Here is a 22763-nt window from a genome sequence, read left to right on the forward strand (position 1 = left end):
CTTATATGCACAGGCCTTCGTGGTTTCCTACCAGGAAAAAGAGGTGAACAAAAACAAAAAGATAACAAAAAACAAAACAAAATAAAGCAAAGGGAACCAGCCCCAAGCAGTATAGGAGTGGCAGAAATCTATCAGCTTGGTTCTATGCCTCTGGCACACCTTTAAAGGAAGTGCCTGGGTCCGTGGCCACAGCTGGAGTCCATGCCCCCTTTCAGTCAGGAAGCTCCAGCAAGACCAGGAAGAGCTAAGAAGCAACTCCAAGGATCTTCTCCAATGTACCAGCGACTCTCAGCCCCTAACTTTGGGCTCTTCTGTGGAAAGGCCTACTCTCACTTTCTATACCCTAGTGTGTGGGTGAGTGGGAGTGCAGAGTATCTGAGAAGATGCTACAAGCATGGAGATGCGAGATCCTTAACATCCTACTGCCTGCCTGCCTAGCACACTAATTCACCCAGGCCTGAAGCCTACTGAGTGGGGTTAGAATAGGGGCCACAGACACCGGATGATAGAAAGCCTTGCTGCAGGGAGAAAAGAAGGGACAGAAAAGCCCCTTACCTCATCAAAAGGTGGCTCAAGGAAGGTAAGATGCCTGCACTATTTCTCCACAAGCTGAATGAGGCTTTCAAAAACCACTAATCTGGATCCTTCCCTTCCCTTCCACCAAGGTGTGAGGAATAGTGCAAGGTGCTTTTAACATAGCCTTGCTTCTGGATAGCCAGATTTTCTAGCTAGCCAGCCTCTGACATCTGTAAGAGGCTTCAGATTCCAGACTCAGCCACTGGACACTGAGAAAGGGTAAGGACAGGAAGCACAGCTCAGTGGTAGAGCATTTATGTACATCGCCTGGGCTTGATTCCCAGCTACAGACAAGTCCTCCTCTTCCTCCTCCTCCTCCTCTCTCCCTCTCTCTCTCCCCCTTCCTCCCTCCCTCCCTCCCTGTATGAGACTTTTGCCTGCATGTATGATTGTGAACCATGTGCATGCCGTGTGTTTGTAGAGGTCAGGAAAACAGCACAGAATCCCCTGGAACTGGAATTAGGGAGGGTTGCAAGCTGGGTGCTAGGAACTGAAGCTGGGTCCTTCTTAAGAGCAAGTGCCCTTAACCACTGAGCCACCTCTCTGTCCCCACTTACGTATATGGTGTCTTTGGTACCCGGATACTCTGCTGAGTTTATCTATTACTTCTAGTAGCTTTGTAGGATATTAGGGTTTTCTGTATACAAACCATAATATCTGCAAATAGGTGATTTAATAGACTGTCTTATTAACTCCCCAGCTGCTTTCTCCTAGAAGTTTTGAGCACCTGATTTGGTGATCTTTTATTTTCTCTTTATTCTCTTACTTTGGCTTGCTGTGTATGTATACTTACAAAAAATCTAGTCAAAACCAAAACCATGGCTAGTTGTTCTCCAGGCAATATAGAACAAGTGTATGTGGTGTGCATGTGTGTTTGTCTGCTTGGGGACAGGCGTGTATACAGGTATGTGGGAGGTCTGAGGTTGATGTCAAGAGTGTTGTTCAATCACTCTTCCATCTTTTCCTTTAGGCAGATCTCCGTTAAATCCAGAGTTCACTGATCTAGCAGCCCTTCTAGCTAACCAGCTTGCTCTGGAGAGCTCACCTCTGACCTACAAGCAAGCTGTCACACTTGTATGGCGTCGATATGGCTTCCAAGGATCTGAACTCTGATCCTCTTGATTGTATGGCAAGTGTTTTATCCACTGAGGTCTCCTGCTCCCTGTTCTTCCTTTGAAGCTTGATGCCTTTTGTTGAATGTTCAGTACTGTGTGCTTCTGATATGGCAAACTTTGAGGTTTTTGCCACTGAGAACAATGTGGGTTGAAGTCTCTCACTATGTATGCAGGCTAGAGTCTCCTGACTATGGCTCTACTGTTTGCTCTACAGAGACAGAAATTACAGGTGTCCAGGGAGATGCTCTAGAGTGCTCTGGCAGCTTTCTGTATGGTTAGCATTTGACAGCAAAGAACAGAAGCAGACAGAACACCAGTGTATGGTGCCCCCTAGTGTTAGTTTTTGTGCAGATCTAGTCCAGGGAGACTGACCCAATGATTCTCTGCAACTTTGGTACAAACCTAGTCATTGGAATTGCTCAGCCCTTGACAGCAGCTCATTGGTTCTAAAGGCTTGACAACTTTTCCATATTCCTCCAGCAGCTAGGGTCTGCAGTCTTCCTTCTGTGGGACTTTCCAGCTTCCTACCCTTCAGCCTGGACTAGCCAGCTTTTCTCTACTTTGCCTCTTCTCTTGTTCTTGTCCTGGAGACTCTCGTTTGATCACTGGTTCTTCAGCGGTTAAGCAAGTGGCCTCCTTGCTACCTTTTAACTTAGGTCTGTCAACTCAACTGTTGTGGCTGCCACTGCTCTGTTGTGCTGGTGGCCAAGCCCTTCCTTCCCACGAACAGGAGATCTTGAGAGAAGGAAACCTGTGTTGGGCAGGTGTCTCCCAGCTCACCAAGGGAGTCAAGCACCTGCTACACAGCACAGAAGGGGCATCAGTGGCAACCACAGCTTTGTCTCTTTAAGCAGCATTCCTCTTGCTAGACCCCAGAGGAAGTGTAGACTCTGCCTCAGAAGGAAATGATCACAGGGCCATTTAGAGATGACCAACACTTGTGTTGACACAAAGTTCAGCATAGGTAAGAGTGGCAAACACCCCCCCCCCCCCCCGTCGGCTCCCATGCCGTTACTGCCAAGTCTCCTGCTGTGGCTTGAGCATGGTGTGTCCTCTAAAACTCATTCTTGAGTCAAATCCCCACTGAGGAGGAAGTAGAGGGGCTTGATCTGACTTTAGTGTCTAGAGATGAAGCCTGGTGTGTGTGTTTGACACCACACACACACACAGAGAGAGAGAGAGAGAGAGAGAGAGAGAGAGAGGGAGGGAGGGAGGGAGGGAGGGAGGGGAGAAGAGATAGATATCAGGATCTGATCAAGTGGCCAGGGTGCAGCCTCGTTAGCCGAGGAGCCCAGAAAAACACACATTCACACAGTCTCTCCCCACAGGATGCCTAGGGCTGTTAGGACTCTAGCAGTCATAACCCTGGACCAGAATCACAGCCAAGGTAATCAGTATAACTTATGGTCTACAGCATTGCTAATGGCAGCAGAAAATGAAACACCACCTCCTTGCCAGCTAAGTTCTTATTTATAGTACCATTAAATTGTCTGCCCCATTGCTTTGCAGAAAGGTGGACTTGCACATGCTGGGTCTCCATTCACATTACACTTTGAGGTTCAGGCACACTACAATACCCGTCCTTGTTCATTCCTAGGGGTTCAGGTGGGGTAGAATTCCAGTATGTGACTGCACTGTCATTTGCCTGTTTTTTTTTTGGTCACTGGATAGTTATCTCAGTGACATTACAATAAATTTCTCTGGGCAAATATTTTGTGAGCATATTGTCAAGTGAACATCTAAGCTGTGGAATTATAGTAAGGCAAGTTGCACAGTTAAGAAACCACCCCGACAACAGCCAATAACAAACACACACGCTCAGCAACTTTCCAAATGGGTGCATCGTTTGCAGTAGTGACAACAGAGCTTCATGCTGTCACCACCACCTGATTATTAGAGACAAGGTTTCTCTATGTAGCCCTGGCTGTCCTGGAACTTACTCCATAGACCAGGCTGGCCTCAAATCTGCTTGCTGCTGCCTCCCAAGCACTGGGAATAAAGGTGTGTGTTAACACACGACTCATGTTTGCCTGAATGTGTTCCAGTGAGCTGGTTCTTGCCAGGTTGTTACAGCAAGTAGAAGCAGTGCTTCATTTTCTCCACACAAACACCAGTTCTACATGCACTAGTGCCTTGCCTGTGTGTCTGCAGTACCCATAGAGGTGAGAAGAGAGTGTTGGATAGTCTCTGGAACTTGAGTTACACATAAGTAGTTATGAGTGGCCTGAAGAGGCTGGATTGAACCTGGGTCCTCTTCAAGAGCAGTCTTGTCCAGTTTTACTTTCAAGTTCAAGTGGTGTACCAAGCCTGGCACATGGGCTGTAGCAGACCCCAACACAGGAAAATTAAACATATCTTACTTTACAAATATGGACCAGCAGGGTGAGTTAACGCAACAAAAGGCCAAGAGGAGGCAAGAGCACAGCTCCGGTAGTACCTTCCCCATGTCAGGAATCACCCACTGGTGCCTGTGAGCCTACTCTTCACCCCCAGAGGACAGAGAAGAACCATCCTGCCCTTGCCACACTGCCCAAAGTCAGCTGTGATCTCAGGAGGCCATGATCTTGCTCATGGTGACCCCGTGGGAGACACCTGTGGAATATACCTGCAGAGTTCAGGGGGAGCACGAAGTCATGTGCCTGACAGGCAGGGCACAGGCCTTGCTGGGGCAGCACCAAGAGGGGAACACACTCTCAATGCAAACAGATGGAATGAGAACTGAGACATGACACGACACAGTTTCTATTGCTACTTTTGAGGTAGTAGAGGTCTCCTGGCCCGCAAGAAGGCTCCACAGGTGATGGGGTTTACCCATCAACTTGAATTCAATACTTTAGACCAGTGGTTCTCAACCTGTGGGTCATGACCCCTTTGGGGTTGAATAACCCTTTGACAGGGTTACATTTCAGCTATCCTACTTACCAAATTACAACTACAATTTTTAACAGTAGAAAAATTAGTTATGAATTAGCAACAAAAATAAGTTTATGGTTGGGGGTCACCACAACATGAAGAACTGTATTAAAAGTTCGCAGCATTAAGATGAGAACCAATTCTTCCAGGCTGAAACTTGAGCTCCACAACATGCATGGTGGCACATGAGCAACCTCACGCACACAAAAAAAGGACAGTTTAGACAAGCCACAGTGGCTCTGAACTGACAATCCTTCTGCCTCAGCCACATAGGTGCTGGGATTATAGGCAAACTTCAGTCCAGTTTAGGTACCCCCCCGCACCCCTCCAGACCTTGGGTTTGATCTGCCTGCTCCCAAGAGCAGGATTAAAGGCATGTGCCACCACACCCAGCCCAGTTTAGTATTTCTTAAAACAAACAGCTAAAAATACGCCATGTATTTTATTTTATATGTGTGAATTGACTGGCACACAAGTGCCATGCTGTGCATGTGAGGTCAGGAGGACAGTTTAAAGTTATTTGTCACTTTAGTCAAGTGCAATGACAGACACCATTAATCCCAGAAGACTAAAGGCAGAGCCAGAAGGATCTCTGTGAGTTCAAGACCAGCCTGGTCTACATCAAGTTCCAGGATAGTCAGGACTATATACAGTCTCAAAAAAACACACCAAAAGTTGTCTCTATTCCTGCATCATGTGTTTGGCAGGAAGTACTCTGTAAATGCTCTGGAAGCATTGGGAATCTGTAGAACGGTCACTATGCTGTCTGCTGGCAGTAACAGCAGGCAGGGCAGGGAGGAGACATATGGAAAGCTGACAAGCTGGAGGACCAGGCAGACCACGTCAAGATGGCACCAGGCAGACCATGTCAAGATGGCAAGTGGTGGTGGTTCCCTCTTAGCAACATGTACCAAGCACCATGTGTCAGGCACTGGAGGCTGAAGGCCCGCGTGCGTGTGTGCACGCACCGCAGTGTTTCTTCAGGAGCTGGCATGCCCAAGAATCAAGGACAGATGAAAGCTGAAGAGGACTCTTGGCACAGGGTCAATATGTGGCTACTAGAACCCCAAAAAGGCTCAAGAGGAACTTTCTAGAAACAAAGCATCAGGCTTTATTTTGTTATTACTTGTAATACAGGTATTGTACTGTAGACATCTGTTAGTCTTGCAATTCATTCGGCCAATACACAGAAATGAAAAGGAGCAGGAACTCATCACAGCTCTGGCTGGCACCCTCCAACCCAACACACCTTGTCCCTTTCACCCTCACAGCCTCTCCCCAAGACAAGCAAACCTAAGTCCTTTCCCAAGCACAACACCCAAGTGTTCCTTTCCCAGTGGACGGTGGGACAGAAAAGCCAGCCCAATCCACAGCAAGGCGGCAGTGTGGGCCGACAAGGAGCCAAATCCTGGCTGTGGTCAGCAAGGCTTGTCACCAAGTGAGACAGGAGCATGCCATCTGCCAGCAATGTGAGGTCCTGGGCCACGCAGGTCAACCATCCCTGAGACGAGCAGAAGGAGCCCTGTCCTCTGGTGGCACCAGGTTCCAGAGAACGCAGTCTCTTCTGAAGGAGCTGTGACTGAAGGGTCCTGAGCGGGCACGCACAGGCCACCGAGCCCCTCGCCACCAGTCCCAGGGCCTCCTGCTGCCCACTGAGCCTGGTGACCAGGCCTGCCTCGGCCACCTGAGGTGGTCCCTTGCCCTGTGTACAGTGAGAAGCGAGTAAGGAGTAAGGCATTGGACACTTGACTCTATCTCCATACGTGATGTCATGTAGGCACACTGCTTGGGATGCTGGTTCTAAAAAACTGGTTGGCCATTTTTCAGAATATCCTTTTGGTTTTAAATACTGGTCAGGAAAAAACAAATGATGTAAAAATATGTGAATATTTTCTATTATAGAATGAAAAACTGATCTGCATCTAAAAGTGCAAGAGGCGAGGTGACTGAGCCCTTCACCAGACGCCGCGGCAGTGCACAGGCCATTGCTTCAGCTGTTGGAGGAGGCTAGGATGTGTTTACGCTGACATAGAAAATTATAAATTACATTGAATTAGTATCCATAATCACTATATACACACAAACCAGTTCTAAAATCCACTGGTTTACAAGTGAAAACCTCACAAGGTACAGTAAAACAAGAAACATGCTTGGATGCCAGGTTGTGATTCTGTTACAGCCAGCCCTCGTGATGGGCACACTCTACCCCATCACCAGAGTGAGCATTTCCAGACTCACCTCTGGGACACAGAGCAGTGTGGGCGCAGACCACTTTGAAACAGCCATCAGTGATACTTGCTGACAAGGGACATTTTGGTGAATGGGTTAAAAGGCGGATGAACTACCAAAACAAAACAAAAAAAACAAACACCACCCCCCACCCCTGAAAAATTCTAACCACAGCCATGTACACTCCAATATTCTAGTGTTTCACCTGCAGAAAGAAGCGCTCTGAGCAAACCAGACCTTAACAGAACATATGGCTTTACAGAACAGCAATTCATCAACTAAGTTGTAGCAATAAATACTTAATCTCCACCAAGACTCACGCATTTGATCCGCCTGGAACAATACAGAAAACAGTTACCAACTGAAAGTGGGCTATAAAAAACACCAAGTATTTCTTATTCAAAATCACTTTGTAAGTCAGAACAACCAAAATAACACGCAGAGGGCTTTTCCATCGACAGCTCCGTGCCAACCTGGAAGAAAAATGAATTCAGAATTTTGTACAAGGTGGAAAATGTATGAAAACTGCCTAATACTTTGGTCACACTAATAATTGTCAAATAGTTATGTTTCGAATACAATAGATCTGTGTAGTCACTTTATAAAACTATTCTTACAACCATCTGAACTATGTATCATTACTATTATTACATGGGCGGCAAGATCTGGTGTCACAGGCTACCCAGTATTTAGATCAATACAATATAAACATACGCAAAAATTCTTGGTATTTGTCAATGTGCAATATTTTTACACTTCTGAATTTCTCTGTACAATGTCTTAGAATCTAGAATATAAAGGTTGCTGGTCCTGATCCCTTGCAGAGTGCAGTAGTAGTGGCTTGGTAGCTCTGGGTGAGCCCTTCAGAGCCCCTGGGCGGTGGTGGCCTGCAGTCCTCAGTCAGCAGCAGTGGATGTCACTCATCATACAGGGCCATTAACTGACGTGTCACTTGGCATGCTTGGCTGGTCGGTTCTGCAGAGGAGACAGACACCTGAGTCACTGGAAGCTGAGCAGGGTGAAGTGAGCTTTGCCCACCCTCCACACAGGGCACATAGCTGCAAGTGCCAGTGGAAGCACCCAACTCAGCTTCTAAGAACTTCATGCAGGTGTGTTTAGTTCACACAACAGTTTAGTGTTCACACTGCTGGTCCTAGCTGTGTGCTTTGGAAACTCTGCTGTCCTATATGGGTGCAAACTGACCTCCACCTGGAAAGCCAGGAAACGGGAAGGAAAAAGGTCTGTGAAGAGAGTAACTACTGAGAATAAAGGGGCACAGTCAGAGGCTGGCTCCCCAGAAGCAGACACATACTTTTTAACTGGACTGCCTTCCCTGCTGGAGGCCTGCCAGCCATAACAGGAACCAGGAGGTGCCCCCAATATTGTACTCTAGATGGTGCCTCACTGTATGAGGCACAAGGACTGAGAACTCTAGAGCCAGACAGAGCTGGGTAGGTGCACCTGCAGTTCACAAGCTGTATGCTTTCTATTTTTGGTTTTTCGAGACAAGGTTTCTCTGTGTAGCCCTGGCTGTCCTGGAATTCACTCTGTAGACCAAGCTGGCCTCGAACTCAGAAATCCACCTGCCTCTGCTTCCCAAGTGCTGGGATGAAAGTCGAGCACCACCACCGCCCAGCCAAGCTGTATGCTTTTAAACATGTTTCTTAACCTCTCAGTCCTGTTTTTTTCCTCGGCAGAAAGGGAACAATAATGCTCATCCAGGGCTTTATAAGTATGATGTGTGCAAAACACTAACAGAACAACTGTGCAGCCAGACATCGTGGCAATGCAAAGCCCTCAGACTGAAGTAAAGAATGGTCATGGCAAGGCCCAGACCCAAGCAGTATGAGACTGGCAATGGCTGCTGTCTGCACTCTTTCCCACACTACTGGCTGCTTCCAACAAGAATGATGGCAGCACACTAAGCTGCTTTTTAGGGGCCAAGCCTTGACCCCCACCTTTCTGCACACAGCCCTACAGTTTCCTCTTGAGCACATTCTTGAGCTATAAGATACCTGCCTACTGTAGCTTCACCAGTGACTCCTGTTCTGGCCAGGGCTGGGTGAAGAAGGCAGGGCCTTGCATGCCATATAAACAGCTTGAAAGGAACTAAATGGGTAATCCTTTGGCAAGGGAGTCTTCACTATATAGCAAAAAAGCAATCCAGGGCCACTTGAATGACTTCTAACATATTAAGAACAAACTCTCCAATCTGTGCTCTGGGGCTGATGTAAGCACATAAAGACACCCTGCAAACCCAGGGAAAGGAGGCCTCCCCAAATAGCTAGAAACCTAGCTAGTGCCTGTTCTCCCCAAGCCTTCCTAAGAGCAACCTGCTCACACAGTACTTACAATTGATTCTGTAGGCAAAAAGATTTTTTAAATCATAAATCCATACTTCATTTTGATAGAATTTCTGAACAAAACAGGGCAGAAGGCTGCCTTGAATAGGGGCTTCCAGACCAGAAATAGTAAGTGCCCCCACTGATTCCTGCCCACTGATTCTGCAGAGCATAGCCCTCTGGAAAGTCTAGCCAGGAGAAAGTCCAATGCCCATGGAACTGCTTTAAAGGTCACATTATTCCTTCCAGAAGAAATACACATCTTATATATTTTTATCAGAAAAGTGAGCTCTGAGAGGAGCTGAATAAAGTTCCTTGCTGTCCAGGGCATATGCTCATTTATCTTCTAATGCAGGCTCCCGTAACTCCTTGGCCACCTGGCTCTACCATCCAGGCTGAGTGTATGGGTGTGGGCCCTCTGTAGTTGAGGCCTTGCCTTGGCCTATCCTTTCTGACCACTGGCTCAATCTAAGCAAAAGGTGACTAGAAAGAAAACACCACATCCAAATCACATGGCTTTGGCAGTGAGGCCTGAGTCAAAGACATGCCCACTCACAGGTATTGGCCCTCTAGGGATTGATTCCATGGGGGCACTCCTTCTAGGGCTGAAGTATTTTGCAGTACATGGCAAAGGGCCTCAGACAAGTCAAGGCCTAAGGTGTCACAAGTGTGATGAGGAAATGAGGCAGATCAAAGGACCACTGAGGGCTTAATACCATTCAAAACATGGCCTCAACAACTTGAGCTTGGCCTGAGCAATCACTCCTCCCTAGAACCTTCCTGCAGAGCCAGTACTTTCAATCATCCAAGGTTGAGCTGGGGACTCTGGTTGCAAAGATAAGTGTTGTTTCTTAGAGCTTGGTTTGGCACCTGACTACTTGAGACCTGAGAAATGCCACTGTGCCCTAGCATGCTGCTAAAGGCTTGGGCACAGCTGTAAAGACCTTTCAGGTCCCCACCCTTAAAAGCTGACTCCCTTCTACCTTCCAGATTTCAAGCAGAGGCAGAGCAGAGCCTTCAGAGGGTGAAGGCAGGGTGATTACCTTTGCTCAGTACTACTGCTGGGGGTCCGGGGAGCTGTGCACTTGGCCTCTGCTGGCTCGGGGGCCTCTTCTGCATCTTTGCAAGCAGCATCTTGAGAGGTAGACAGTTTCTCTTCCTCACTACAGGAGAGAAGAAGATAGGTGCGTTACATAGCAGGCACGACGTCTGGGGCCAGAGGATGAGGTCACATGCAAATGGCTCTGAAGTCATGACTGCCACGGTGGCAAGCCCTGGGGCTGAGCATGCTCAGGGTGGAAGGATCACAGAAATGCAGACAGTGACTGGGGAACCACGAGAGGAAAGGGCCACACGCAGGTGGGAACTGAGAAGGACAATGTAATGTGGCTGGTGTCTGAGAAAGAGCGGTCCGTGTCACCGTACATACCGGTAGGACTTCAACACTCTGAGGCCAAGTGTGCAAAACAGAAAAAGAAACGTACAAGAGTTTCAGAACACTCCTAGAAATGAGGAATTGGGGAAACATGTCCACGACTGCACATGGCACCCCGCAGAGTCGGTGGAGGTGTGAAGAGAACCTGTTTGAAGGAACAGGAGCCTTTAGTTCTACCGTGCGCTCAAGGCCAGGCCCACCACTCGAACGTGTTTCTGGCTTACAACCTTGCCTCAGGCAAGAGGTACCCACTGCTAAGCCAGGTGGGAAGCCTTCTGTTGCTCTCCAGCAGCACATGCCAAGAGCAGGCACTAGGAAGGAACAAAGAGCCAAGAGCAGGAGCAGCAGAGAATGGGAGCCAGAGTTGCCTGTGGGCAGCTCTTGGTGGAGAGACAGTAGGCACATTCCTGAGTCTCGGAGCTGGAAGCCTAACTGTGCTCTGCTCTACTTTAACCCACACTCTACCCAATTCAAATAGACTCCAAAAGGAAGGCATGTCTCCTCAGATCCAAGCCGTGGCCTGGACTTGCACATCAATTTCCTGACTTTAGGGCAGCTTACCAGACTAATCACAAGTTACAGGGCTGACAGCCAGGCTTTCCACACTGCTAGAGGAGGAGCCAGGGCATCAGCATGCTAAACGTATACTGTCCCACCACACTACACTCAGCCCCAAGACTTCTTTGTCAACTCCCTTTCTCACCCCTCTTCTACTCCTCTCCCTTCAGGGCAACTACTCTGATGTACGCACCCATCACTATGTGTTTACTCCAAGACACAAGCCTGAACCTGAATCCAAAGTCTGTTTGTTTGAAATACTGCACATTTGAAGTACCACATGCTCCTGAGTGAAGGCACTATGCCCACAGTGAACACGCATCTCTCTGTGGCTCCCTCCAGCCACAAAGGCTGCTAGGAACATTAACTACCAGCACTGGCATTTCTCAGAGTGGTATACCCAGAAGAAAAAAAAAAAACTGTGGGCCATCTTCTTATCATCAAAGAACCCTCACTTACAAACATACTTTTCCACTATTCAGGCCTGGTCCCAAACCTAAGTCCCTTTCCAATCTCAAATGGTACCTACTCTCATTTCTACAGTGACTTAGAATGTGTCTTCACTTTTCAGTCTTTTTAGTTTACCTGCCTAAAAACTGCTATTGTTTGATCTTATGCCAATTAAGTTTCCTCCACCCACCCCATCTGTTTCCTTCTCTTTTTGAGACAGGTCTCACTATGAAGCCCAGACTAGTCTCATGCTTACTAGTTAGGTTAGAGTCTCATTTGGATGCATGCTTGTCCGGTGGAGTCAGGAAGATCACAAATTCAAGATTATCTTCAGGCCAGCCTAGGTTGTATGATATTCTGCCTTAAACCAACTATTTTTTCTATGTAGCCCAGATAGGCCCAGGACAGTCAGCAGTCCCTGACTGGCACTGGTGATTACTGAGATCATCACTATCAGTACTCTTATTAGCATATAGGGATCCTTTGAATACTAAATCCCAGTCTCTTGTTTAGGCACTAAACATTTCATTCCTAACCTGCTCTTTGCTTCTTAATCACTGACTAGAAACTTTTAACAACAATGTGATCATCTCAATTATTTGTGCATTATAGTTTCTAGTTTTTACTATTTTTTCCTTATATGCATTGAGTATTTTGCATTCATGTAAATTTGTTCACTATGTGTATGCCTAGTGCACACAGAGGCTGGAAGGTGTCAAATTTCCTGGACTGGAGTTATAAATGGCTGTGAGCCTCCATGTGGGTGCTGGGAATCAAACCCTCTTGAAAGGTAGCCAGTGCTCTTAACCTCTGAACCCGTCTCTACAGACCCTCACTCCACTGCGTTCTTTTTTCTTCCTTCCTCCCTACCTACTTCCTGGGTATAGCCCTGGCTGTCTTGGAATTTACTCTGTAAGAGCAGGCCAACTTCGAACTCAGAGATCTGCCTGTCTCTGCCTCCTGAGTGCTGGAATTAAAGGCATGCACCACCACTGCAAGGGTTGTTTTCATAATTCTTAAATTTATTTTTAATTATCAGTAGGTGTGTCTGTCTACATTTGAATGTGTGTACATAACTGCAGGTACCCTAGAAGCCAGAGGCATCAGATCCCTGGAGCTGGAGTCACAGACAGCTCTGGGCTGCCTGACATGGATGCTAGGAACTGAACTTGGGTCATCTGGAAGAGCAGAAAGTATACTTAAAGCACAGAGCTGTTTCCTCAGCCACCCTTGTTTTGAAAAGAAATGCTTTTTGGTCCATAGGTCAGAGGTATATTCTACCATTTCTTCTGTTGACTCCCAAGAGGCTCTGGGTATACCATTTGGCTCTAGTGCCAGGCTCCTCACCTGGCAAATATGGACAAGACTCAGAGCTGTGCCTCACAGGGTTCCTGAGAGGAGAGAGCTGCTTGAAGCACAACACAGGCAATGTGCCTAGAGAATGAGCACCGGCACTGAAGTGTATAAACATTCTCTTACAAATGTGCTTTAGACAATATGCAGCAAGACAAGAACAGTGATTTTCTGGTCTGAATTTCCCTAGAACTGAGATAGGCACAAGCCACTGTGCACAGCAGCTCTTATGTGGGCATGACGTATGACTGTGTACTTGCCCTATATGCACTGGTGGAGATCAAAAGGTTGATGTTGCATGTCTTCTTCAACTGTTCCTCACATTATTTGGGCTACTGTCTCTCCATGACCCCCGAAGCTCACTATTTAAGCTAAGTTGGACAGCAAGCAGGTCTCCAGGATCTGCCTGTCCTTTGGGATTACAGTTGCATATAGCTGTGCCAACCTTTCACATGGATGTTGGGGATCCAAAAAGTCCTCATACTTATACAGTAAGCACTTTATCTGTGGAATCATGCTCCCCGCCCCAGTACTTGTATTCTTTTCACAATCCTCCTGCAGTTGCTTTAAAAGGTACTTAGAGGGACAGGATTTTTCCTTATTTTAAAAATAGTGCTAGGGATGAACATGGCCTTGTGGGCTCAAACACTGAGTGGCCTTACCTTCTTTACCTTTATAACTGTGGCCTACTCTTCAAGTGCAATAACATCACAGCTTCAATGCCCATGTGTTTTTAGATGACTGCACAGGAGGCAGGCAAGTCTTGTACCTTTTTGTCACCTAGGCAAACTAAAAATCTTGAATTCCCACCTATACTGTAAGAGTATTTGGAAAAAATTCCTTCTAAAAACTCTTACAGATCCTACAGGTTAATCTGACTTGACAGATGTCTGTGCAGTACTAAGCTGTCTGGTAATGGTGTGTAATGTTTGGACTTGCTTTGGTAATCTTCAAACTTCTCTACAGAAATCTTCATTATAATAAATAAAAATGAAGTTCATGGCTTTGTGTATGTATATGTAGCTTTTGTTTAAGTTTTGTTTTAGTATTTTTTGTCTTACTCTTTTTGTTTGGAGGCTAGAGAGGGCTCAGTGGTTAAGAGAACTGACTGCTCTTCCGAAGGTCCTGAGTTCAGATCCCAGCAACCACATGGTGGCTCATAACCACCCGTAATGAGATCGGACACCCTCTTCTGGTGCGTCTGAAGACAGCTGCAGCAAATTACGCCGGAGCAAGTGGGGCCAGAGTGAGCAGGGCCGGCAGAGGTCCTGAGTTCAACAGCAGCCACAAACATGATGGCTCATGGCCATCTATATAGCTACAGTGTACTCATACACATAAAATAAATAAAATAAATCTAAAAAAAAAAAAAAGAACTGAATTTCCAGCACTCATATGTGGCTTTCAACCACCTACAGCTCCAGTCTCAGAGGACCTGAAACCCTCCCTTTTCTGGTCTCTGAACACATGTGATGAAGACATAATATGCAGGCAAAACATCCATACACATAAACTAAAATGGGAAAAACAAGTTGGCTGGGTTTTGTTTGCTAATCTTTTTTTAAAAAATACTTTATTATATGTGTAAGGTATACTTGTGTGCCTTAGAAGACAACTTTCAGGATTCTATTCTCTCCTCCTTCCATGGGTTCCAGGGACTAAATTCCAGTCATCATGCTTGCATGGTAAATTCTTTTACCTGCTGAGCTGTTTCCCTTGTATGTATACAAGTGTGTATCTGCTTGTGTATGTGCACATATGTGACTGTGTACGCATGAGGTCAGAGCTCAACCCTAGGTGTTTAAGGAGCCATTTGCCTTCTTTTAGTTCCTCACACTGGGACTTGGGGTCCAAAAAGTACTTTAGGCTGGCTGGCCATCGAGCCATAGGGGTCCTCCTGTTTCGCCTCAAGTCCATGCCACCATCCCAGCTTTTATGTGAAGACTCACGATCAAACTCAGGTCCTAACTCTTGCAAGGGGAAGCCCTAAATAGAAGAGTGTTGGTCACATTTGCCATATATGGCATTATCCTATAATCTGTTTCTCTAGTTCATTGTTTTGTCTTATGGTGCCCTCATTAAGCAGTAAAAGATGATTTCTGTGATTAGGCCCAAATCTTGATGGAAGTGTTTCTGTTACCCTCTACAGTTTCCAGATTTAAATTTCCATTCTGATTGTTTTTCTATGCCATGAGTTGTAGAGTTGAGCCTGCTATTTTCAAATCAAGTCTGGTGTTAGCAGTATCCCACTGCTGCTGAATTACAACGATTATATTACAATTAAAGAATTCAATCTGTCTGTATGCCACTGTGCCTGGATAGACAAGTAGTTTCTGCAGCCTCTGTCCATGTCAGTTTCTATCATGAGCAAAGCTGTGTCAATTGCCTGAACACTGCCAATCTGCTAGACTCTGAAGACAACACACATAAGGAAAAATGCACTTTAGGGGTCCAAACTCTCCATCTCTTGGTTAACATTAATGGAGATATTAGAAAGATAGCAAGCTAGCCTTTGAGTACTCAGTTGAATCTAAAAATGCTCATGTCAGTTTCTTCCCCATTTCCTCCCGACAAGCTGTTACCGTAGGAGCCCCAGGCTCTGGTTACCTTTTGAAGACTGCAGTCTCTGTCTTGGCGTCTACAGTGAGGCTGAGTGTTTCCTTCATGCCGCCATTCATCACGGTCTCAGTTACCTTGTCTGTATTCTCAGCATCCTCTTCCCCATCTGAGCTGGCTTCCATGGCCACACTGGCTGGTGCTGAAAGTGCACACAGTGGATGGTCACATCTACCAAACTTACCCTGGAGCTCAGTCTCTTTTCTACTCAGACTCCCATGCCGTAGTCATGCCTACAACTTCAAGATGTTAAGAGTAGCAGCTCTTCCTGGCTACATTCTTGATGGGCACCTGGTTCTTATAAATGCCCACCAGGGTGGCTCCCTCATAGGGTTTCCTCAATGGAGGGCTACAAGTTCCAAAGACCCTTCCTAGCTCTGTGTCCATATGGTCCCAGCTTCCTCCCCCTGCTCCTATGCCCACTCTACAACACAGGAAAACGGGCCGAGGGATCTTTCCTTTCTTTGTTCAATAGGAAGCCACATGATAAGCTTGATGGTTATGAGCTTGGACTTGTCAGATTTCTAGATCTGAACCCACTGTCTCCACCCCGACTTCCTATCTGTATAACTCCAGGGAGAGGAGACTACTCTGTGCCTCTAGCTCCTTAGCCATCAAACCAGCCACAATGGTGTTTTAAATGTTAAGTTGCTATAGTTTAGAGAGTCTCAACTGAATAACTCTATCAGGTGAGTGGCGGGGGGGGAGTGCGGACTATACAGATGTCAACTGATGGAGGATCTAGCCAGCTGTGGGTCAGCGTTTACACTGTGCACGAGAGGAAGGCTGGCTGAGGACAGCAGCAGGCTAGCAAGGTGATGCTTATGTTCTGTCTGCTCTTACATTGGGGGCAATGTGGCCAGCTGGTGGAGTTCCTGCTCTGCTCCCTAAAATGATGAACTGAATAACCTGCAGCTACAGATCAAGTGAAGCCTTTTCTTTCCTCTTGTTACTTCTTGTCAGAAGTCTTGTCACAGCAACAAAATCAAACTGGAATACCAGGCAACAAAGTTCTGACACAAACTTTGTGGGCTCAAATGCTCAGAGTGATGGCGTCCCCATCACTTTTCTGGTTATGTTCTGAGGCCTCTGCTCACTTCCTCTTTCTTTTCCCAGAAACCCACTGCTTTGCTCCTTCCTGAGGTTCTTGCCTCCACACACATCCAATCCTTACCATACTCTGCTCATATCATACTCTCCCTAATGGCTCCTTACCAGTCTACAAATGGTTCAGGGTCAGTCCAAGAAGCACAGGTAAAAATATTCTGCACAGTGATACAGCCCCCTAGGATTCAGACATCTGTGACCACTTCATATAGGGAGGAAAAACCAGGCCCACAACCTAGACCAGGTTCACACCTCCATGTGCCTCAGTAGAACTCCAGAGGGTATTCCGGCACAGGATGGAGGTACCGTATCTAGTCTGGTCTTTTCTACCTTGGGCACTATGCTTCCTCCTCTCTCTGGGTTTAGATACTGTGATGGCTTATATATACTTGGCCCAGGGAGTAGCACTATTAGAAGGTGTGTTGGAGTAGGTGTGTCACTGTGTGCGTGGTCCCTCATCCTAGCTGCCTGGAAGTCAGTCTTCTGCTAGTAGCCTTCAGATGAAGATGTAGAACTCTTTGCTTCTCCTGCACCATGCCTGTCTGATTGCTGTCACATTCCCGCCTTGATGATAATAGACTGAAGTTTCGAACCTGTAAGCCAGCCCAATTAAACGTCCTTTATAAGAGTTGCCTTGGTCATGGTGTCTGTTCACAGCAGTAACACCCTAACTAAGATATCTACCTATTCTCAGCACTGAAAGGACTCTCACACTTCGTACCCAACTCCTTCTAGAATCCCTGTTTTGTGGTTCTGTCAAGATAGTTTCTTCTTCCTTCTCATGTGATGACCAACAAACATCAGAGCCACTCTTATTTTCCTGCCTCCTTTTGGTCTGAGCCCAAGCCTGGTCTAGTCTTTCCTACTTGCTGTGCACATTGGCACACTGCACTCACCCTCTGGCTGAGTGGCCAAGGCAGCTGCACCAGGTGTCAAGGGGTCCACGGGCTCAGTGCTAGTTTCCATTTCCACAGGAGAATTACTCCTTAAAGACTCCTTTGTGCTTTCAGAAAAGAGAAAAGTCAGATGTTAGCAGGGTGAACAGACCTTGGTTATACAAAGTAAAACATGAAATCCTCACTTAATATTCAAATGCTGACAAAGCTATTCAGGAAAATTCTGAAATATGGTCTCTGTGACTGAGTAAAACAAACACCAGGACTGGCAACTACAGTGATCTATTGGTACTCTATAGCACTAGATGGTGGCAAGTGAAATAAAAGCTCATATACACGGCAAAGTTGGACTCAGCCTTATAGCTATGCCCTCTCACTGGTTGGTCAGGTGCCTACTCTTACACCCCTCAATTAGATGTGGAGCATCTGAAGCTCCACAGCTCTAGAGGTGCCACCTTCCCTTCTACCCTGCTTAAGCACTCTGGAGCCAATCAATCTTCCCAGGGCAGCTTCTGTTCTGCTGTGGCGTTCAGTTGGGTCAGTATGCCCCAAGCCCTGCTGAATCTTAATCCTTAGAGGTGAAACAAGGTGCAGAATATGCTTACAGTACATACACTGCCTGCTTCCCTCTGCAAAGGCTTTAAGAAAACACACAACTTGCTCACCTCAGGGAGGATGTGAACTCTGAAAAAGAAGCCCAGCCTGTCTCTTTAGTTGGCATTGGCTCCTCTGTGCTCCAGACATCAGATCCCACTGAGTCTAAGGGAGTGCCATGGGTGGTTTCCATTGGGACGTCAAAGTTGGCCGACCAGGTGGGTGCTGAAATGAGGGGAACATTATCATTTGGAGCCTTTAGCCCTTGAGTTTAACAAGTGAGTTTTTCTGAGGCTGAGTGTGGTGGGGTGTGCCTGCCATTCCAGACACTTGAGAAACTAAGCTGGGAGATCTATTTGAGCTGAGGCAGACCTTTTATATCCTCAAAATGGGCTCAAAATCAGGTTAGTAAATGAGAAGAAAGTAGTTGCCATGGCAGAAAAGTTAACATGGTGGCACTGGGGTGGGAGTGGGGCTAATACAATCACTGGAGTGGAAGGAGCACTTGTGGGTTTTCATCTAGAAACTCAATTCCTAGGAATACTTCCCAATAGAAATATTATTCAAAGTACATACAAACATTCTACCCAACAGTTATTTTTCCTGCTTATAATATGCAAAGTTCTGGGACTAGTCTGTTGGGTGAGAGCTTTACTGTACAGTTCAGCTACAGAAAAAGGAACTCTGTACTCTAGGGATGTATGACAGTCCTTCCCAGAGTTAACGCCCCAGGCCTAACAGCAGAAATTGCTCAAAACTCTACAAAGAACCCAGGAGAACTTCAGAGATTGAGTTAAGTGCATGTGGCATGTGTTAGGGTGCAGCGCCTCAGAGCTGCTGACAAAAAAAAAAAAAAGCCTTTCCTAAACAGCAAGAAAATCGGAGGCTGCTGTCCTGTGCTGCTGAAGTAAACACAAATATCACCCAGACATTCCCCTCAACATACAGCAGAGACATGTTTAAGTCATACCAGCTCATTTCCTCCAGAGTCTATCAATCCATCCCTCTCCCACTCCACCCTTTTTCTCTTCCTAGTTTCTCTTTGGCTTTCTGAGATAAGATCAGAAGATAACTCAGGCTGGCCTCAAATTTGCTGGGTAGGCAAGAATGACCCTAAACTCCTGATTCCTTTGTACCTTCCAAGTGGTGAGATTATAGGCATGTGTCACAATGCCCAGAAATTCTGGAAATTCTTTAGCTTTAAAAGAAGAAATCCTGTGGGGTTGCCCTCCTCCCGAACTACTTCTAGGCTTTCCATAACTCAACTATAGGGGTCCCCGCCTTCAGTCCACTGGTTGGGTGTAAAGTATCTGCTTCTGTCTCAGACAGCTGGTTGTTGGGCTCCTGTCTGTAAGCACACCATAGCACCAGTAACAGTGTCAGGTCCTGGAGCCTCTGCTGAGATGAGTCCTAAGGTGGGCCAGTCACTGGGCCTCCTTTTCCCCAGTCTCCTCCATTTTTGTCCCTGAAGTTCTTTTAGACGGAAACAATTCTGGGTCAGTGTTTTTGACTATAAGATGGCAACCCCATCCCTCCACTTGATGCCGTCTCTTTCTACTGAGGTAGATTCTACTAGTTTCCTCTCCTCACTGTTGGGCATTTCATCTAAGGTCCCTCCCTTTGAGTCTCTCACCTCCCAGGTCTCTAGTATATTCTAGAGGGTCCCCATACCTTCTGAGGTTGCATATTTTCATTCATTCTACTGGCCCTTGGGACTTCACTCCTGTTCCCCCCTAATATCTAATCATGTTCCCCCTTCCATCTCCCACCCAGATCCCTCCCTTGGGTGTGTGGGGGGGTAAGGTCAGGACATCTTCTTGGAGACTGAGGAGGACGGGGATATGGAACTGTTGGGAGGGTAGAACGAGATGGTGCTAACTACTGGACTGTAAAAAAAAAGATTAAAGATAATAATGAAGGAGGAGGAGGAGGAAGAGAAGGAGAAAGAGAGGAGGAGGAAGAATCCTGTACCAATTACATCAGGGAATGAACTTAAGGACATTGTCAAGTGGAGTATCAGTCCCAAATGACATGGCTGTAATGACTTTGAATGTCTGAGACACCTAGACTAGCCAGAGCCAAATATCAGCAGCACTGAGATCAAGGGCAATAGGGGTTACTAGGTGGGGACAGATAAAAAGCTCTAGTGGAGCTATTGCACAACAGAGTGGATATGTGAAGTGCCAGGAGCAGAGCCCATGAGAAAGCAGCCTTGCTGATTGATGCTAGATCCCTTCCCCCTCCTGACTCCCTATGGCCTCCCAGCTGCCTCTCCCCTCCTGACTCCTTACAACCTTCAAAAAACATTTCTTGGGGGCTGGAGAATGGCTCAGTGGTTAAAAACACAAACTAACTAGAAGACCTAAAGCTTGGGCGGTGGTGGCGCACGCCTTTAATCCCAGCACTTGGAAGGCAGAGGCAGGTGGATTTCTGAGTTCGAGGCCAGTCTGGTCTACAGAGTGAGTTCCAGGACAGCCAGGGCTACACAGAGAAACCCTGTATCGAAAAAAAAATAATAATAAAAAAATAAAATAAAAAATAAATAACAAATAAATAAATAAATAAATAAAAAAGACCTAAAGTTCAGTCCTTAGCACATACAGGTTGCTGGTTCATAAACAATTCCAGCCAAGTTACAGGATCTTCAGGAGAGGCTGTACCTCTGGACTCTGACTTATGTGTACAGACCCACAAACAATATACACATAAACATAACTAAAAATAATAAAATGTTAAAAAGCCAATTCTTGATTTGGCCTCCCCACCCTACCTTGTTCCTGGCCACACTAAGCAGCCTGTGGGACAGTGCCTTCTTCCTGGCCGTTTGTTTCCCCTTTGAATGGCCCTATCAATGGCATTGAGGCAACACACCCTCAGGAAATCTGCCAGATGTAGCTCTCTCCGCACCTGCTCAGGAGTGCTGACTACTTCAGGAGACACTAAGCAGAGGGTAGAGACTGGCAATTCACCATCACAGGCCCACTGTCTGGCATATTAAACAGGTAGACCTGAACCCAAGGACAGGGAAGTCTAGGCCCTGTGCCTGAGGATACAGACCTTTTCAACTGGAGAATGAGGAGGACTGGAACCTTATGGAAATCTGTAGGAAAACTGCTAAAGCCATGCCTGGCTGTGAGGCTTCAGGAAGAACTAAGGACACAGGCTAACACGGCAGCAAGGTCAGGCTTGGGACATCTTCCATCACACCACATGGCTTTCATTATGAACAAGCCCCCACCCCATTTTTTTTTTAAAGTTAGTAACATTTTAAAAGGCAACAAATTCAAGTCTTCTAGTTAATAAACAGGAGAGCACAAATGTGGACCAGCTGAACAAGCCTCAGGTTTGGAGTTTCACAAATAAACTCTAAAGAAATGTTTAAAACTGCCTTAGCCTAATTTGGTTCTTCTAGTGCATTCCAATCATGACTCCATAATATACAATTATTTCTTCATTTCTGTAGCCTGTGTTCTCTCTCTTTTTAAATATATACTTTTAATTATGTATATGCATGTGTCTTTGTATGCAGGTGCCCATGGCAGTCAGAAGAGGGCATCAGATCCTATAGAGCTGGAGGCAGTTGTGAATGATCTGCCTGAACTCAGGACGTTGGGAATGGCAGTGACCACTCCTCCTTACCCAATTCTGTGGCTTTTCCACTGTTACAGCATCAGCTCCAGGAACTGGAGGGAGGTTGGGGGCCCCATCCTCTCAGTTAGACTTGTAAAGACAATGATCACACCAATCAAAGTATATTCAATTTGTCCCTCCATACATGATATTTTGGAAATGCAAACCTACAAGGAAGTCATATGGTGTGGCAACAGTGCTTTTAGGTCAGCTGTGCCTCAGAGGCCACCTCAGATGCCATAGGCCACTCCTTTCACAAGTTTCAGGAACAGGCAATTTCAAGCACTAGAACTAACTCATAAGGACAGGGTGACTTACGTTCATTCAGATCCACTTCCATTTTGTCCTCTGTGTTTGCACTGCTGGACTCAAACAGGTCTTGTTTGGCCCCATCTTCTTCTTCAGAGTCTGTACTTTCTTCGCTGTCTGTGCTGCCGGAGCTATAAAATAACACTGCAATATTTAAGGCTGTTTCATTAAAGACCAGCCATGTCCAGAAAAATTAAAAAATTACCTATAGTGTAAAACACTGCTCTTCAATTGGACCATGCTTGCCTATGACCGCTTCATAGAGGAAGGTTTGGTATGTGCCAAAGATGCTAAGAATCTTTCTAGACCTTTCTTTTGCTTTAGTTTTTTTTTTTTTTTTTTTGGCTTGTTTGTTTTTTCAAGACAACAGGATTTCTCTATGTAGCCCTGTCTGTCTTTGAACCCAAGAGATCTGCCTGCCTGGGATTAAAGGTGTGCTCAAGGTGTGCTCAACTACTGCCTGGTCCAAATCTTTCCTTCTCATCATCCTGTATACATCAGAGCTTAGGATGTTGAAAAACATTTAAAAAAAGAGACTTCCATTGACTATGCACAAACTCCTGATATGGCCTCTGGTTTGAAAAAAAGAGTTTCTATTGGGAGACAGAGGCAGGCAAGTGGATTTCTGAGTTCAAAGCCA

At 46.3% G+C, this 22763-nt stretch overlaps 1 protein-coding gene across 14 annotated transcripts in view; it reads right to left on the reverse strand.

Annotated features, from left to right (window-relative positions):
* Positions 1 to 5691: 5691 nt before the first annotated feature.
* Positions 5692 to 22763, reverse strand: part of Ppp6r3 (protein phosphatase 6 regulatory subunit 3) — a 123562-nt gene continuing 106490 nt past the window's right edge. For 8 of the 14 annotated variants that reach the window (XM_031389089.1, XM_031389099.1, XM_031389097.1 and 5 more), the window contains 7 exons: positions 22133 to 22254; positions 18256 to 18409; positions 17591 to 17697; positions 15579 to 15729; positions 10605 to 10622; positions 10219 to 10338; positions 5692 to 7808 (listed from right to left, as the gene is read on the reverse strand). In XM_031389089.1, coding sequence (XP_031244949.1) covers positions 7757 to 7808; positions 10219 to 10338; positions 10605 to 10622; positions 15579 to 15729; positions 17591 to 17697; positions 18256 to 18409; positions 22133 to 22254 — 724 coding nt within the window. In that variant the 3' untranslated portion in view covers positions 5692 to 7756. The remainder of the gene's footprint in view (positions 7809 to 10218; positions 10339 to 10604; positions 10623 to 15578; positions 15730 to 17590; positions 17698 to 18255; positions 18410 to 22132; positions 22255 to 22763) is intronic. The other 6 variants (XM_031389100.1, XM_031389098.1, XM_031389095.1 and 3 more) reach the window with 1 other exon arrangement.

The sequence above is a fragment of the Mastomys coucha genome, unplaced genomic scaffold, assembly GCF_008632895.1.
Source record: "Mastomys coucha isolate ucsf_1 unplaced genomic scaffold, UCSF_Mcou_1 pScaffold21, whole genome shotgun sequence".
NCBI classification, from domain to species: domain Eukaryota; kingdom Metazoa; phylum Chordata; class Mammalia; order Rodentia; family Muridae; genus Mastomys; species Mastomys coucha.